The 18,564-nt window shown below is 35.0% G+C and overlaps 1 protein-coding gene across 1 annotated transcript in view; it reads left to right on the forward strand.

Annotated features, from left to right (window-relative positions):
• Positions 1-332: 332 nt before the first annotated feature.
• ELP4 (elongator acetyltransferase complex subunit 4) overlaps positions 333-18,564 on the forward strand; it is a gene marked incomplete at its 5' end in the record, with an annotated part of 93,170 nt that continues 74,938 nt past the window's right edge. Inside the window, 2 exons of the mRNA XM_008944311.1 lie at positions 333-632; positions 4,564-4,752. Of these exons, the coding sequence (XP_008942559.1) occupies positions 333-632; positions 4,564-4,752 (489 nt within the window). The remainder of the gene's footprint in view (positions 633-4,563; positions 4,753-18,564) is intronic.

An 18,564-nucleotide genomic window follows, 5' to 3' on the forward strand; every position in this document is an offset into this window, starting at 1 on the left:
TAAAGGATTCTATGATTCTATTATTCTTTGTCATATTTAATAATATGGGAGTCCTTTGGAGTTGATGGCAATAAAATAATAACTTAAATATACTGATACTTAATTGGTAGGTAATTATCTTTATTGTTTTACAATAGAAATGTTGCTGCGGAAGAGGTTAATTGGTATAGATGCTGGAGAGCCTCAAAGAATATTGTACAAGATAGTCAACTTGGAATAGTACACAGTCTTAGAAATCATTTTTGTGGGGAAGATAGTGTTGCAATGGATGTTTTAGTGTCTACGGTATTTTTTAGAAACCACCTGCACATAACACTTGCGTGTAAATTTAGGTTATTTGTGCTCAGTGTTCAGTCCCTGCTGAGGCTTATGGAGAGCTTGCCTTCCCTTTGGTGGCGGTGCCAGTCTGGGGAAGTGACTGGTCCCTGGCGGGCGGCTCTCCCCACGCGCAGGGGTCGCCATGGCAACAGGATGTCACCCCACCGCTGGGCACCGCAGAGAGGCTCCTCCCGCCCGTGGCAGGGCAGCTGGAAGCCCGGGAGCTCGCTGCCTGCAAGAGCAGCACTGAGTGGAACAAACACCCTGCCAGCCTTCAGCCAGCAAACAACCTCCTGCTGGACAGATCAGGCTGTGTTTCTTAGCTTTCTTTGTATATTCATTGTTTATTTTTTACATATAAAGGAAAAGAACATTGATCAGAGCTAATATTTTGGGGTTTTTTGCTTGCAGGAAAGGAAGAATTAAACATCATGGGTAGTTACTGTCTGTATTTGTTCATTGTTTCAACATGCCTTACTAGTGTCAATAAAGAAAAACTGGAACTTTAACTTGGGTGAACTTAAAAGTATATATTTGCTAAATGACAAATGACTTTCTGAGGTGAAGCTTTAAACGTTAGAACAAAAGTTCTTTTTCCGTGCAGTTTTTCCATCTAGAGAGCCAGTAGCACTTGTGTAGTTGTCTCTTTTTCAGGAAAGATAATGCATATGATTTCCTGGAGCAGCTTCTGTTACTTTCCTTTAAAATGCCTCTTTTCCCCATGCATCATAATTCTTTGTACATGCAAATTTTGTGTATTTAGAAGCAGTATATAATACACATGTCTTAAGATAAGTCCAGAGTGGCATCTAGTTACATAGAATATACCTTGGATCTTATATCTTACAAACCTATGAGAATTCACCTTTCTGCTTCTTCATATCCCCTTCTTTTTACTGAGCCTTCAGATGTACTTTTTAAGTAGCCAGATGTGAAGACTAAGGACCTACATATTTGTGCATTTATGCTATTCCCACGCAAATAATCCCCTCCCTTTTGAGTGGGTCCCATTGGCAGTGGCTTTCATAGAGTTCAGAGAAAACTGAGAGGGCCAAAATGTATCAGGGAGGTACTGAACTTTGAAAAGATTTACATGCTGACTCTAAGCAGATCCATTCATCACTGTCTGTGAATGACAGAAGCTGATGCCATGAATGCTTCATTTTTCATACTGTGAAGTGTAATTCTTCCAAAATCTCTAGATTTTTCATTTCCTTTTCAAAGGAACAGTTTAACCTGAGTGGTTAGTATTTGAAGAGGGTTCTGGAGAAAAGTGAGCAGAATGTGACTCACCCCAGCTGACAGAAGCTTGACACCATCAGGAGAATCAGAGAGCACTACCATCAGAGCTTTAGTAGACCTCTCATAAAATGTACAGGTATATCCAGGACCTGCTATGTTTAGATAACATCAGTTTTATAGGACCATCTGCTGTTTGCCATCATGGTTTAATATTTCTTGAAAGTCCTCCATGGCTTGGTGGGCCTTAGAACACAAATTCCTGTTTAAGGTATTTGGCTAAAGAAAAGTTTGATTGACTTCATCTAAAGCAATTACCTGTTTCTCTGCACTGACTGGAACGTCTTTGCCAAGATATTCAGGGCCTGAATGACTCAGAACTACGAGCATCACTTTTACATCCCTTCTAATACCTCCTGGTAATCTTTGCTGGTAATCATTAAGTATGAATTCTTTAAATACTGAGCACGGTTTTAAGTCATACAGAGTAGCACTTGTTTGTTTCAGAATATTTTGGGGTTTTTGACAACAGAAGTCTCATAAGCAACTATATTTCCTTAATAATTCTTTTGTATGCTTTGGAGCTCAATTTGGGTGACTTTCAGTGCAATAAAGGGAGGGAGGGTTGTTTTTTTGTTTTCTTGGAGTTGGGTTTTTTGATTCTTCATAATCAGAATTCTTGCTGCCAAAGCAAACAGTGTCACAAAAATTGCATTAAAAAGGTAAAAACAAACAAACAAACAAACAAACAAACAAAACCTAAAAAAAAAAAAATAACTCCTAATCCCAAACGAATGAGACTGTAAAAGATCTAGTGGTATATCTAAAAAAAGTGCTATCCTGCTCCTTACTGCAGGCCTGTTGTTGTAGGGTATTAGATTTATGCTTTTCTTGTATTTTAGTTATGGAATAAGATGTTTGTCAGGGCCTTGTGAGCCTGACAATTATACTGGTAGAAATGCTGTTACTGGCCAAAATAAATACATCTGATATTATCTAGTGTTGGAATTGCTTTATCTTTTACAGCTTTTGTGATTTAATATTGTGAAACAAGCATCTGTCATCCCTTATCCTATAAGAGAACTGATATTCTGACAGTTTTTTCTCTCTTTGTATGTTGTCCTTATGGTTGTTCTTCATAAGAAAAAACATTCTCCTCATTAAAAAGGTTCTTTAGGTTCTGTGTATGTTTGCTCTGGAATTTTGAAACACAAGAACACTTCTCTGCATAGTTGGTATCTGTTGTATCTGGATAAAGTAGTTTTGTACTATTGCTTAAACAGACATCAAGAAATGCATGAATCTTCTTTGATTAGAAGTCAGTAAAAAATATTAGTTTATCTTCTATTTTTCCTGTTCATTTAAAACTCTGAACATCGGAGCCTAACAAAGATCTTGCAGATTGTGTCGTATTATCCTGTACTACTATCCTGATCTTCATACAGTAGTGTAAAAAGTTAACTTTACATAAGTAAAGACTAAAAGCCTGCAAAGCCTGAGACTAATGAATCTACCAGAGTTAAAACACGTAGTCCTTTCACAAAGATTGTAAGGGAATTGGCAGATCCACTCGCTGTGTAAGCCATGAGGACTGGATAAAAGCAGAACCATGTGGTACTAACTGTGTTTCACAGCTCAGGCTCTGTCAACCCAATGTGGAGAAGGAAGTATTTATAAGAGTAGCCTCTTGTGTTGTCAAAACATCTCTGGATTTCCAGAGCAGCTGTGCAATGTTTTGTCCTTGATAGTTACTGTTTATTCCAGCTGGTGGAAGTGAATATCTACAGTTTACCAAAGCTTTTTGCTGTAATGTAAAGTAGCTAGAAGCTTTTACTTAGCTTTTTTTTCTTTCTTTTTTTTTTTTTTTAAATGGCCTTTAAATATGAATCCTGAACTCTAGAGATGTATCTTTGATCACTTTGTAGAGGAAGTCTTTCAACAAGGGTGCTTATTGTCTCTTTCTCAGCTGATGATAGCAAATATACCTAAAATCTTTCTCAAAGATCACCAGGAAAGGTCACATCAAATAAGCAGAAATGAGATTTGTCATCATGCAAGATGACATTTTACTTTGCATAAACAAATTATAACTCTGGCTTCATAATCTGTCCCTTTAAAAAAGGGGCTTTATTTTGGCCACTGCCTTTGTTGGATGCTCTTCTGCCAGCATACTGTAGGGCAGCCAACAGTCTTTAGGTAGGTAGCACACTAGGCTGTTCAGGATTTTACATGTCAAAACAGCTTAGATGCTAGTACCCAGCAGCTAACTAAAGCAGATCCAGAGACACTCATGTCAAGGACTTTCAGGAATGTGTGGTCCTTAAGAGACAATCTGCTGATGCCTCCATCAGACTCTATTTCTCCATAGCTGTGGGTAAACCTTCCTTCATTAGTTGGGAAGGACTTGACAGGAATGTAGATGATACTTAAAGAGATTTCTGAAGTAGTGAAAGGGCCTTGTGTCAGTGAGGTAGGCCACCAACCCGTTCATGCAGAAATGTTGGAAAAAGTCAAACTGAGGGAAACAGTCACAATAGTCAGACTAGGAAAGTAACACAGCGGAAAGCTGAGACCAGGGGGAAGAGTGGTGTGTGATTACTCTCAGGCCCTCCAGCAGACCACTTTATAGCTGGGAGATAAGATTCTTTTACATGTTTTTTAAGGCAGTGTTGGAGGAAAGGACGTGAAAAATCATAGTATTGTTTGGTTTTGTGTGAGAATATACTTATGTTTTGCTGGTTAAAAAATGCAGATTAGCAGGTTTTGGTATTTCCATGCTGCCTCTTACACTTGTACTTGCTTATCTGACATACGTGATATCCAGTCAGCAAAAAAATGACATTCTATTTGTAATTTTTATAAGGTCATCTGAGATTAAGCTATGATTATGTAAACTATGTAATTATTATGAATATGAATTCTATTTTTTTTTCAAAATTTTTAGATCCATGACATTTGCCTCTTAATGTTTAAAAAATAACAAGTGGCTTTTTTTTTTTCCCATAGAAAAAACAAAAGAATATTTTGCGAATAGGAATTCAGAGTCTGGGTTCCATGTTGTGGGGTGATGACATTTGTAGCAGTGACACTCCTGAAGACATTCATAGCCTTACCAAATTTCTCTATGTTCTCCGTGGCCTCCTCAGAAAATCTTTGTCAGCCTGCATCGTCACAGTGCCTGCTCACCTAATCCAGGTAGGAGTGCTGTCATTGCTGTATTTCATAGCTGACACATCCCTTAGCAAAAAGTCAAAGATTATGGTAAGAAAATAAATGCAGTGGACATTTTGAGAACTCCTTTTGTTCAAATGGCAGAGTTAAAACACAACTTCACTGTAGTGTTTCTGTACTTTTGTGGGACAGTCATGCTACAAAATGATCAAAAACCAAAGCATCAAATGGTCTTGGATACAATTATGCCTTAGGTGGGTCTTAGTGTTTTTTTTTTTTTTAAAAACTATCCACATTTCAAAAAGAAAGCAAAGAGAATCCTGCTAGTAATCTCTTTTTTTTCATTTCATTTTTTACAACATCCCCTCCACTGCATTCAGAACACTGTTTAGTGTTTCAGTACAAGACATTTCAGTGCACTGTCTTTATCTGTCATGCTGAATGATGATGTGTGATCTTGTTTTTAAAGCCAGGAATTGAAAGATGCAAGTTTACTTTAATATCCCCTTGTGCTGGGACAGGAGCAAACATTTATGGTATCAGAATAATTTTTCCAACTGTAATATCAGAAGCTGCTAACAGCACCTTTCCTGAGAATGTATGGAGACATAAATGTATCCTCTGGAAATGGACTCTTAGCAAAGGGAAACATGTAGATGTGCTTTTTTTCTGCAAGTGGTAATGTAACTTACAGAAGCAAAATTATTATTCACAATGAACAGAGAACCTATAATTTTAGATATTAATTTGATTTGGTTATAGTAAAAAAATAGTGGATGACACCTCATATTATGCAAAATGTTTTCATGGTAGATGGGTTTATCGTTAGGTTAAATCCTGTCTTAGGTAAGTACACAGCTCTCATTTCTGTGTTGAATTTGTAAAGGTGCTTCAATACCTGATAATATTATTTATCTGGATACCAGATGTACTTACTGCTTTGAAAATAAAGAAACTTGATTTTCTTTTTTTACCTTTGCAATCAAAAGTATATGAATATTGATTCCTTTTGTAGTGGAAACCTCCATCTCCTTACATAGTTGTTTTTAAACATTAGGTGACAGTTTCCCTTGAAAAAGATTGACAGTAAAATTTAATGGAATGAATAGAATTTATGAATGCAAAACTGGTATCCTTCATTTTACACAGTGGAAGTACCTGTCCATAATTAGGTCATAAAATTAATTTCATTGCACTCTTTTTTATGTATTATGTCAATAAAAGGTATGATCCTATTTTAGAGAAGAAGTCCAAAAGCAACTCTTAAGAAACAAACTGAAGGATGTGGGGTTTTTTTTGTTGCAAACTTACCGGGGAAGTTGATTTTGGCTTTGTATTTATAAATCTGTATAAATAATTCCCATGGAGTTGGGACTGAAGTTTATATCTCATTTTTTAAATAACGGATTTTTTTTATTTTTTAAAGAATTGGTTTAAGGTTAAATGCTAGAATATTCTGAATTTAAAAAAAAAAAAAAAAAAAAAAAAAAAAAAAAAAAAAAAAAAAAAAAAAAAAAAAAAAAAAAAACATAAGAAGGAATGTTATTTCCAGAATCATTACTTAGCAGCCTTAAACAAATGAGAGCATTTTTTTTTTAAATTGTTAAATTTCATGTATCCTTCTTTAAGCACTAAACTATGGAGAAAACTGTCATTAGGAGGAGCAAAGCTGCTGAGGGTTCCTTATACCCCACATTACTCAGTTCCCAGAGCCCTGCTGTGTAGTTGTTCCACTCTCCAAGAAGCCTGTTAAAGAGCCCCTGAGAGCATGTGTACAGCCCTCCATGTTAATAGTTAATTGGTGAGGATGGCAAGATGAGAGGACAGCCGAACATGTGGTCTCTCAGGCTCAAGCCGTAGACAGACCTTTAGTTATAATAACAGCAGCTGCTCACATTCTCACAACCCAGCTAGTCACCATTCTGTTGCTGAGGTTTCTTGCTGGATTGAAAAAGTAAAGAAAATATCTTTCCAAGAGAATGAGAGGGGATTTTTTTTTTTTTCCAAGTGCATTTCTGTATTTGTATTTAATTTGATCAGAGTGGGTTCTAGCATATGCTCAATCTGAAAGTCACTGAAGGCATAGAAAATGCTCACTGTTTTTCTCAAGATGTAGTGAATTCCACATTTATTCCCAGAACTACTGTTACTGTATTTTCTATGTTATCTTTAGCCTTCCCAACTGTATTAATTAGGTGATCTACAAGTAAATTCTTTACATGAGTCATTTCCATGAAGGTAAATATAAGTTCAAAATCACATTTTAATCAAGGTTTTGTCTGCATAACATGTACAGAAAAGTAGTTCCATTTGCACCTGCTTTGTCTTGGAAAAAAAAGATTCTTAGTAGTGACTTGTACCACATCTTGTCTCTTATCAGCCCCCAGTACCAATTACTCTAGTGAAGAAGGAATAAAACTCACAATTGGTAGTACTGATTTTCAACAGAGACAATGTCTTTCCAACCCAGGTATATTTTTAATACGTGGTGTACAAATAATGCATATATATACATACACATATACTTTGAGACTGGCTTCTTCTATATATTTTGCCAAACACTTCACATGCTGCACTGTGACAGTGCATTCCACAAATTAAATCCACCTGGTTTCTTCCTTTGTCCAAAAGTTTAATTTGCCTTTAGTTTTCATAAATTTTATCTTCTTTCTTGGCTGCTGAGACAATGAGGTGAGGCTTCCTATTTTATCATTTCTGTATTCTGATTGTTTTATAATTTTTCTCGTGCCGCCTCCTTGATCTACCTTCAAACAGTCACACTTTTTTAGTGCTATTTTACTTTGTTACTGTAAATGTAACACATTCATGCTGTTACAGTTTGTTCACTTTCCTACATTCTAATGTCTGATTTGTCTCTTTGAGTATGAAATATTAAACGGTGATTTTGTTCTTGATGCTTCCCCCTCTGTGGTACACATCCACCAACGTGGCTCTTTCATTATTTCAGCTATTCATTGTCTTTGATTTAATAACTTTGAATCGCATTTATCCAAAGCTGATGCTTATTCACTCAGTTTGAGGGGACACTGGATGTCTTCACAGTCTTCTGTATTATGGTAAAAAGTACAATTTTACCCAAAAGAATGCTTGCATACAGAGGGGTTTTTTTAATAATTTAAAGATATTGTAGTCCACTAAAAACACAGATTTTGTACTTTATTGACAACGCTCCTTGTGCAAACAGTGTATGAAGAAAAAAGAAAATTCTCTTTTCTCAAACACAAAAATAAGAATAGATTATTCTGAAGGAGGATTTCAATAAAATGACACTAAAAACTTATCCATTTATGAAATTTATTCAGATGATGCGTGACAAGTTTTACTTGATTGATATTTTGTACTGATTGAACATACTCTTATCTTACACTGTCTGTCAGGTAATAAATATTGAGATACTTATGAGTATGATTAAAATAGTTGATGGAAGGTTATTTTTCAAGTCATTCTACGGCTTCTTGAAAATGAATTCTGCCTATGAAATCAGATGGTGCATTTGAAAAGGGAGAATTACTGCCACGTTTTAAATCTAGCATTGATCAAGGAGGGAGACTGAAGAGGCGTTTCATTTATTGTTACACTTTCCAAATTTAAGGAATATTATACAAACAAGTAAAGACTCTTTTTCTGTATCTTGATAATCTGTGTGGTTTAGTACCTAATTTTTTAAAAAAAATAACTTTCTGTGCTACAGGGTGTGACATAAAGGACTTTAATGTCACTGTTTTATACTTGCAAAAGACCTAAATGAGAAGTTAAAATATTTTCATATTGTATTTTCTTCTTTTTCTTTAATTACTAGAAATCATCAATAAATCCAAAAACATCTTACCCCAGAAATACAAAATATTGTTCATAATTCTGTTCCTGTTCTTCTCAATTTTATATCCCTGAAGTAATATTTGTTTTTGAGTACGTTATTATATTCTTTGGGAGAAAGCATAACACTTTTATTAAAGCCTTCCTTTATTTTCAGCTTGAAGATGTATTACTGGTAAGGACTAACAACCATATTAGTCAGCATGTACCAAGGGAAATTAATTGACTAATGAAAAGTCAGTATGAATAAGTCTTGTTACAGAACCTGTCCTCAGAGTCTGAAGTTCTGTTTAGCAAGGTATTTTCATTATTTCGTCCAGTATGTTAAAAAATTAATTTCCTACAATATTAATGTTCTGATGCTTTGAATTCACTGAAGTGTGTAAGTTACTGTATGTTTCAGCGTAGAAAAATTCAGAAACAAACCTCTTCACAACCATAGCCTTTTGTGTTCACACTGAGTAGTTTAGCAGCTAAACTCAAAGTCAAGACATAGAGTGCTCTAGAGTCCACTGCTAAGGCAGGATTATAAGATGTGAACACCTAGAGCGTGTGAATTTCTCATAGTTTGAAATCTTTATCCCTATGACAAGAGCTAAGAATGATTGTCTGCCTTAAAACTAACTTCCGAGTTCACAAGTAAGAAAAGATGAATAATCTTCAAATGTATTTGAGGGGATAGCCACTGCACACTAATTTGTATTGAGATCAAATGTCATGCAGATTCTGTATCATAGTTAAGCCAGCTTTCAAAATTCTCTTCAAAATAGAAAATATGAAGATGAAATGGTCTTCACATTTTATCTGTTGGGGGTTTTTAATGTTACCTTTACCTTGCCTTTTAATGTTACCTTTTTTTGTGTGTGATAAATACAGTTTAACAACCATACAAAAGACATATTGAGAGTCGTGAGTTTATGACAGGTATCCACTTAGTTTTCAGATGTGAATATTCAGGTTTGGATCTGCTAGACATTCATAAAAGCATCCTTAAAATTAAGATCAAATAGGAAGCTCAGAACAATGTATAATTCAAAATTTAAATTACAGTAAGTAATTATGTTTTCAATTTCTATTGTTATTGATAGTATTTGCTAATCATATTACAGGAAAAATAGAAATACTTTGCTGTTTCCTAAAATAAATTTATGGTTGCCAACAGGCTGTATTCTACCTCTACAACTTCTGATCTGGTAACAACTATGCCTTTCAAAAACAAATCTAATATACACTTGGAGCTTATTTTTGTACCTACATGTTAATTGTCTTTTAACTGACTTAGGTATATTATGGTGAACATTGTATGTTAAAACTGCATGCCTAAATCAGCCTTCTCTTTCTAATAAATTTCACTTGTTAGAAGGACACTATATACACATCCTTATCACCATCTCATCAACACACTTTTAATGAAAAAAAATCACTTTTCCAAAATGAGTATGTTAAACTTCAAAAGTTAATGAGTATAAACAACATTGCAATTTTATTTTTGTTTTGTGTGTGTAATCTGAAAATACCCCTGTGAAAACTTTAAAAAATTAGGTAAGATTTAGAACAGAATCTTTCAACTGCAATATTAAACCTAAACAGTTAAATATCCGATCACAGTATGGAGATAGTCATCTGTTCAAGCATATGGAATCTTTTGGCTACTGGACTAAGTAGTTAATATAATGCCCAGTGTCCAGACATGGACACAACTGTTATGGAAGCAGAAGGAAAGAGCCTCATGTATTGAGCCCATTTGGACACTGATAACTAAAGATTAGAAGAGTGTCTTTAAATAATGCAAGACAGAGTAACTATCTGCTTTAAGCAAGTAATACTGATAGAAAATGAAAGATAGTGTTGTTTTTCTGAAGCAGTACTTTTTTTTTGCATACATATAAGTACGAGCTCTTGAAAAAAAATGCCCTATGAATTTAGCATTAAATATGGGGTTTATCTGTTTTTTCTTTTATTTTGGAAAAAAGAACATAAGTCTGTGTAAAAGCATTTTATATTTAAATTATTGTATATGTAATTCCCATCTTAAAAGATTTTCAAATAACTGAATATTGAATTTCTGTGCAGTGTTTGCCTAGAAACATTTTTATGTGAACTTGTGGTGTTGTTTAAAAACCTTGAAATTTCTAAATCTAATTTTACATCTTTTTGTTTAGACCTGCTCTATTAATTACAATATAATCATAATAAAAAGGAATACTGCATCTTTAATGATGTTTTTGTGCCTGTGTAGTTAAGCTTTAATGCTAAGGGGGAAAAAAAAAAAGAGATTAAATTAGCCTTGTAACCTCTTTCTCTTCCAGACTGATGATGGAAAATAAAAGCTCTTAGCCACAGAATGTAACACTTAGAATTAATATTTAATTAGACCAGCAAATTGTACACCGTGGCTGAAAGCTTCCAAAGAGTTGTTAGTGCCACAATTGACCTACAAGTTTAATAATAACTCACTTCTAGGAGCAAGTGCCAGTTCAGCATAGTTGAGCCACTGTAAGAAAGTCCTGTGAGATTAAAATCAGCAAACCAAATGGCAGGCGAGGATTCCTGGGATGGAGCCTTCTGGAAAGCTGGGAGCTGGAGTAGCTTTTCAGCCAGGATTCAGATGAGAACAGTGGGCAAAAAAAGCTGATCCCTCCTGTTCTGGGAGCTTCTGGTTGTAGGCCAAAATCCTAGAACAGATTTTTTCTAAATGTTCTTACTACAGCTATTAATTTATATCAGAAATCAAGTAATGAACTACTTATCTTCATCCTTTAATTAAGTTTTAATACAAACATTATTGCTGAATCCTCTGGTCATGAATTTTGTTCCTGGAAGAATGACACTTTTTTGGGATGATGTGTAATTTAGTATGTTTGTGTTGCAGAATGTTTCATTTCATAGTATCTTACTGCTACATAGAAAGGTTCTTGTTACAGTACAATATGACAAGCAATTTATCGTAATATTATAAAATATGTAAATTAAATACAAAAATATGTATACATTGTAAAACAGGATATTTTTAAGGTTAAATAGCTTAATCTTACCCTTCATTTTATGAACTATTAAAATATAAAGCCAGTTTTACTACCATTAGCTATCCATCAGAGCCTTAATTCTATGGCAAATTACTCTAGTGAAATAGGGCACCATAAGTTCAAAAATGTGCAAACACACAGCAACAGACTGAGGAAGGAACATTCTGCATTATTTATTGGCTTGATGCTAAATAATTAAAGAAATGCCTACTCATTAGTTAAAAATTAAAGCAGGTGAGGACCTTGCCAGCAGAGGGAGCAGTCATGTCTTTCCTTAGGTTCACATCGTTTCCAGCCTACCCATCATTTCCACCCTACCTCTTCTTATTGCCCAGCCAGTTTCCCATCTGGACCTAGCTTTGCCAGCCTGCTCCTGATGACAGCCTATAATTTTATACTGAATAAGGGATTCGGTTTTTTAATGATTTTATATTTCAGAATCTTGCCATTTGATTACCAAGATCAATCAGATGTTCCTTTTAGTACTTTTGTACTATTGATTGACATAATAGTGGAGGATATTTTTGGTCACCTGTGAATAAAATGGGATTCACTGTTTAAGAATTATAGTTGCAGCAATAGTTAGCTCTTCTGAATTGGTAAGCAAACAGCAATGATTTTTTTTTTTCAGTCAAAATGGCAACAAAATGAACTCTTAAACCTTTTCCTTATAATTAATAATTCCCAATGGAGTCAGAGGATTTTAGCTAAGCCAGTTGTTCTCAAATATATTCAATTCAGTAGGTGTGTTATGGCTCTTTTATAATATGACTCTCATTCTTTCAGTCTACTTGTAGCATTGAATATTTTATGTGTTCAATTTTGTGAACAAATCGTCACAAAAATGAAATGATCATTTAAACAAATTAACGACAAATAATAATATACAGTTTTCCATGTATATGCTTTTATAATGGTGAGACAATCTCATTAATAAGGACTGGATAGTGTTCAGGGGAGATGCTGAGCTCATCTCAGCCCAGATCTTGTACTAATTTCTTCCCAGCTTCTCACCCATAACTGAAGAAGGGCTCAATCAAGCTTATTTCATCTACCCACTGCAGCAGGACTCATGCAAGAGCCCTGTACCTCTGAGCCATTCCTAGTCACATGCAGCCTTTGCTTTCAGCTACTGAATGCTAAGGGAATAGTCAGAAGAGAAAAGCCCTGAGCAGGGATTCAGCTCAAAAAAATGTCACCTTTTAATACCTTGTACATCTGTCACCTCTTTCAGCCAGATAATAATGGGATTTTCAGCACACATCTTTCTGGGCTTTGACTTCCACATCATCTTCATGATACCACCAAATACTTTCCTGGTACCCTAAAGCCATAGATACAGCTTCCCAAACCAAGCTTCAAACAGGGGCATGTAGACAGGGCTCCAACAAAAGGCTGAGTTCCATTCCCACTCTTGAGTGGCTTGTGACTTTGGACAACTCACATGTCATCTTTGTGCTTGTTACATGACTTGTAAATGAGGAATGCAGCACTTGCCTGTCTTTTGTAAAGCACTTGGAGATCAACAGATGGAAAGTTTGTTTTAAACTCCATAGTCTTTGTTCTCACTTCTGGTTTTGTGTGCCTCAGCACCAACTCTTATTGACTTGCTTGTTTTATCTCTGTTGATTCATCACTCATCTTACTGTTGGCCTTTAGGTCTTTCCTCCGATGGCAAAACAGACATACTTTCTATTTTGTAGGGTGCCAAGGTTTGCTGGCATTTCTAGCTCAAGTAATTGGGAAATCCAGGCCACCTATTTTCACTGAAGAGCCAAAGATATTTTTTTTTAGTGTGATATTTAGTTTTTATTTCCTGGCTGATTTTTTTTTTCCTGAAAATTCATCCAGAAGTTTTTTCATTGGCTACTGTGGCATCCACCTTCATCTGGTATATTTGGTAGTAACATTGCAGAGTTCCCATATCAGTGACAGTGGTGTATATGTAAGACTAGGGACCCATAACTCAAATGTTGTGAATTTTTAAGAAACAAAAAATACTAGTTCTACCTAGTTACACGTTTTAAAGACTCTTGAGTTTATATAGTCTATCAGGACAAACATTATTAAAAGCAACTTTAAAAGAACAACCAAAATCTGGAATTAATACGTCGTGTAACATATTGGCCAACAGATGCTTTGTTATTCCCTTCCCATTTTTACAAGTACGTTGCATCTAATTACCTCCTCATCTCTCTGTTATGTGTCCTTTCTTTGCTTCTGTAACTTGGATAAAATTATTCAAAGATACTATTCATTGCTTGGAATTAGCCTGTGTAATACATTGTACATATACACAAAAAACTGAACTCAATACTTCTGTGATTTCAGGCATATGAACAAACATTTATACTTAAGTTCTATTGTAGTCAAAATCCCCAAATGTGAATTTCTCATCACTAAAGGCATCACAGTTTGTAGAAAATCCTTGAAGTATATTTCTAGGATATCTGTCTTCCAGCAAAGACATACCACTTGTATTCAGTTTTCTTGTGATAATGATACAGGCTTTTACATCCCAAAATTTGTTAATGTACTGTAGCTCCTCTAATATTCCAGTGAGCTGAGTGTACATTCATTTGGAACCAAGAGTCAAAGTTCCGTTAGTAGATTTGACATGTGCAAGCACTAAGAACAACAGCACTCATCAACTTGGAGTCAGAATAAGTACAGAATTTGATACTTTACAGTTTTTCTTAATGACTGATCTAATACTTTTTGGCAGAGCAGTTATTAATCTTTTATTTTCAGGGTTTGTGAGTAATGAAAAGGTGCACAAACTGTATCTCTGTAAAACTAGCACAAGGGCCTGACACCTAACTTTCTTTACCAAACTAAAATGTATGGGTAATTCTGTGATTTTCTGAGCAGTAATTATTAACAAATGCTAATAAATATTTAAGGGATGTTTCTTAATAATTTATCTTTTCACTTTAAAATACTTTGGAGATTAAGTAGTAATGACAAGTGGTAAATATTTGTATTTTGTGAAGTAATTACCTCATCATTGTGTGATGATCTATCAAACTTATTCCATCTATCAAACATCCAGCAGTGTTTCATTGTAGTCCAATGTGGCTGCCCACACTATAGTACTAATCTTACTTCAGCTTTATTACAGAATGTAACAGAAACAAAAAAAGGCACAACTAATTTTTGTGCCGTTTTGAAAATTCATGCACTAAAATTTACTTTAAGTTCATAGGGTTCGTATTACTATGAACGTTTTACATACATATGAACTCGCTTTCTTGCTGTTTATTGTTGAGAACCTTTTTCAAATGAAGTGTCAGGATTACTGGACTCACCTGTGGGTAACAACAGAAATTGTTGCCTACAACAGTTCTACCTGGACTTAGTGGCAGTATCTGAATTCCCCTTTAAAGTCTGTGCTGTCATATGGAATGCATGCAACACACCATCTAAACAGGGCTTCATCCCAGTGCTAGCAGTTGTTTTTAAGTAGTTTCATAGGTGATGAAAACCTTTTTAGGATTCAATGTATTAACTCTTAACTAAAAGTTTGAAATTAAAATCAGTGATGGGATTAGATTACCAGAAGGTAAAGATACAGAAGTCAAGTACAGCCATCCACCAAAATATAGGCCTAATGCCTCCTTGAAAAGAAACATAGTCTTAAAATAGTGTCCTTTCAATTCAATATATAAATCAGTATTAAAATTATATTAATGAATTAATCAGAATACAAATGCAAATACACAAAACCCATGTGATTCAGGAGCTTAATGTATTTATACAGGTGCTAGTATCACTGTAGATCTTCAGTATGAGTATTTTGTTTTCCTTCAAAAATTTGAGATTGTTTCTATGTACCGTGTAGAAATGTTGAAGCCATTCTAAGAAAATTTTCCATTCTTTGACTTTTCTTTACCTAATGCAGCACAAGGAGTGAGAATTTAATTATTTTTCTTATGTACATTTTGTGAGGTTTTTAATTTCTTTAGAAACTGACAAAACAAAAATGGGAGGACATATTTTTGGGTGTTAGAAAAATTTTGACAGGAAATCAGGGAAGAACTAGAAATAAGAGCAGAGTAGAAAAGACAGATTTTTTTCCTAATATGGAATCCAGATGAACCAAGATTGATTTGATTAATAGTAGTAATGATAAAGTTGTGGTACATTAAGAACTCAATCCAGTAGAAACACAGTATTAATTTCAGTCTGTAAGTTTGAGCATACAGGCTATTCATATATTTGTGCTGGTAGAATACTGTGCTTTATACTCAGACACAGAAAATGACACATTTTGAACTGCTTTATTTGTAAATAAGTATTTTTAAACACGTACAAATAATTACTCAAAGCTATGTAGATTCTGCAAATAAATCACTAGGACAAAGCATTCTTTTTCCATAATTGCTCTTCCAAAAAGCTGATTAAACACATCCGTATAGTTCCCATTTACATATCTGACTAGCTACGTGGATTTTCTTGAGACACTGTTTTGAAAGTACACTTTGGTTGAGCCCAAATATTGCAAGTTTGCACTTAAAATAAAATGTCTGTCTAAAACAATGAGCACAAAGTAAGATATAGAATGGATGCCCAGCCCAGCCTGCACAACAGGGTTGCTACCATGTTGTTAGAATAATTATATTTTGGCTGAACTAACTAATTTAGAAAAACTGCAGTACATCTAGCAAGACTGAAAACTTTCCAGAACTGGGTTGGGTTTGGTGGTTTTTTTTTTTTATTTTTTAGCGTAATTTAAAACAATACCTCTTCTAGCTGCCAACAAACTCTTTCTCTCAATCTCCCCATTCCTGGCTTCCCTCCTAACCATGTCCTGGCTCACCTCCAGAGCTGCCAAGTTTGTGCCAGAAGCAGGAGGTAGATTTGTGTGGGGCTGGAGGAAGATCTGGAGCTCTGTTAAATTTTCAGGCCCAGATGGGGCAACATGATTTGTGTGTTTATGTCAGTATGCCATACATCACAACTATCTGTGTGCTGACGTCAGCTTTGATTGGACATTAATGTGCTGAACACTGCAAACTAGAAAATACATGATAGATACAGATCTGTGGCAACAATGCCACATAAGCAAATGTCTGTTTGGTATGGAGAGTCACTGTGCAAAATACTTCCCAAGATACACTGCATTAAGCCAGGAGAATATTTTGACACATCTTAAAAACAAAACCAATATCAATGTGGGCAAACAGACTACAATTTAAGAAAGGAAACCTGTTCAGAAGAGCTGAAGCAAATATATTGAAGTATGTATCATTAGGCAAATATTTAATTGCTGTCCCTCACTTTAATCTTTTGAGAACTACGACAAAATAGAGAAGATGTTACTCTTGTGATTTGCAGGACTGTTCATGGTGAGGATACCTTGCCAATGATGAAGCGTTTTTCCATCCACAGTTTCTGTAACCCATTGTTATCAAAACCAGCAAGCAAAAACGATGGTCAGCAAATGATATTCAAATGATAGAATATTTTTTCTATACCAATAGGTTAGCTTCCAGAAATACTCAGTGCTCATTTATTTACTTAACAATTTTGTATTTCTTGCTTATACAAATAACTTCCAGCAGCCTTCTGAAAACTGGCAAAATACAGTAATTTCTGGTCTGTGTGCTTACAGAGGTCACTGCCTGCTTCAGGTTTATGTTCCTTACATGCGTGCCCCTGTAGAATAATGTGAACAAAGTTTCAATTAAAATACAATAACCTGTCTCTGTCTTCTTAGAAGAGGATATAATTTGCAAGTCGGCTTTAATATTTCGGGGGTGAATATAATAATGAAGTTTAGGGATTGATATGTAGGTGGTGTTCTTTTACCTCAGATCACCTATGTTATTGCTCAGAAGGGGAAGTCTGTAGTAAAGCACTGTTTGATCATTATCCATCATTGAACTTTGTGAGTAAAATAGAAGTTCCCTGATTCCATGGGGATGGATAATTTTGGCCTGTGCACAAGTAGAGGCTTTGAAAAGAGACCAGTCCCCAGGATTTAATGCCATCTGGCTCATAAGGTGGGCAAGGGAGGGGGTATAAAGGTACCATGGGATTGGTGGATTTAGACCCTGTATCCTGAGCAGATTTGGCTGTGCAGGACAGACCCCACCTTACTTTATCCAGCAGTCAAAAAAACAAATTCAGATTATTCTTTGATGGGAGTAAAAAATGTTCACCTTTCATGTCAGCTTTGTAGGCTTCTTTCTCTGTGGCTAGGAAACAACACTGTTACTGGAATGTGGGTTCATGAGACCAATTGGTTTATTGATCACCATTATAGTAAACGTGTAGGTCAGTACAATGCGTAGACTTTTCTAACATATCTAGGGATGCTTCCCTTCTCTCTGCTCCAAATAACTTTATAAATTTTTATTATAAACTAGTTTACAAGTGATTAAGTTGACCTTTCATAATAAGTGTCAGTCATAGAGTTTATGAGAAGTGCAGAATGTACAAAATGCTTTAAAATTATTAAAAACTGCAAAACTGTAACTTGGAGCTGCAGAGCAAATTATTCATACTTGGAATAGTTATTTTGAAGTAACTGGTCTTCATACCCCTGAAGATATTATAGGTATAGCACCTACAGCCATCAAGCAGCTGTCCAAGCACTTTTAAGATAACTACTCATCTTAAAGAAATATTTTGCTTTTTAGCACACATTTGTCGTCTTTTTTTTTTTTTTCTCATTAAATACTGCCATCATCAAATCATTTAAGAACATTTTATCCTGAGTTACATCTGAAGATCTCTGTTGTGACCTTTGTTGGTTTCTGCTATATAAAATTAAGTAAAGAAAACTATGCGGGAAACAGCTTATTTAAGGCATGTGGCAGTGCATTGTTGCATAAGACTTAAGGCATCACTTACAAATCACAAATATATTGAGAACTGGTAATGCAGCTTGAAGCTTTAGATTCAGATGTTGTGTAGAGAGGAACTTCTGGAAAGAAAAATACTGGACAAAGAGTTTCCATGTTGTTTG

Source organism: Merops nubicus, unplaced genomic scaffold, assembly GCF_000691845.1.
Source record: "Merops nubicus isolate BGI_N331 unplaced genomic scaffold, ASM69184v1 scaffold11877, whole genome shotgun sequence".
NCBI lineage: Eukaryota > Metazoa > Chordata > Aves > Coraciiformes > Meropidae > Merops > Merops nubicus.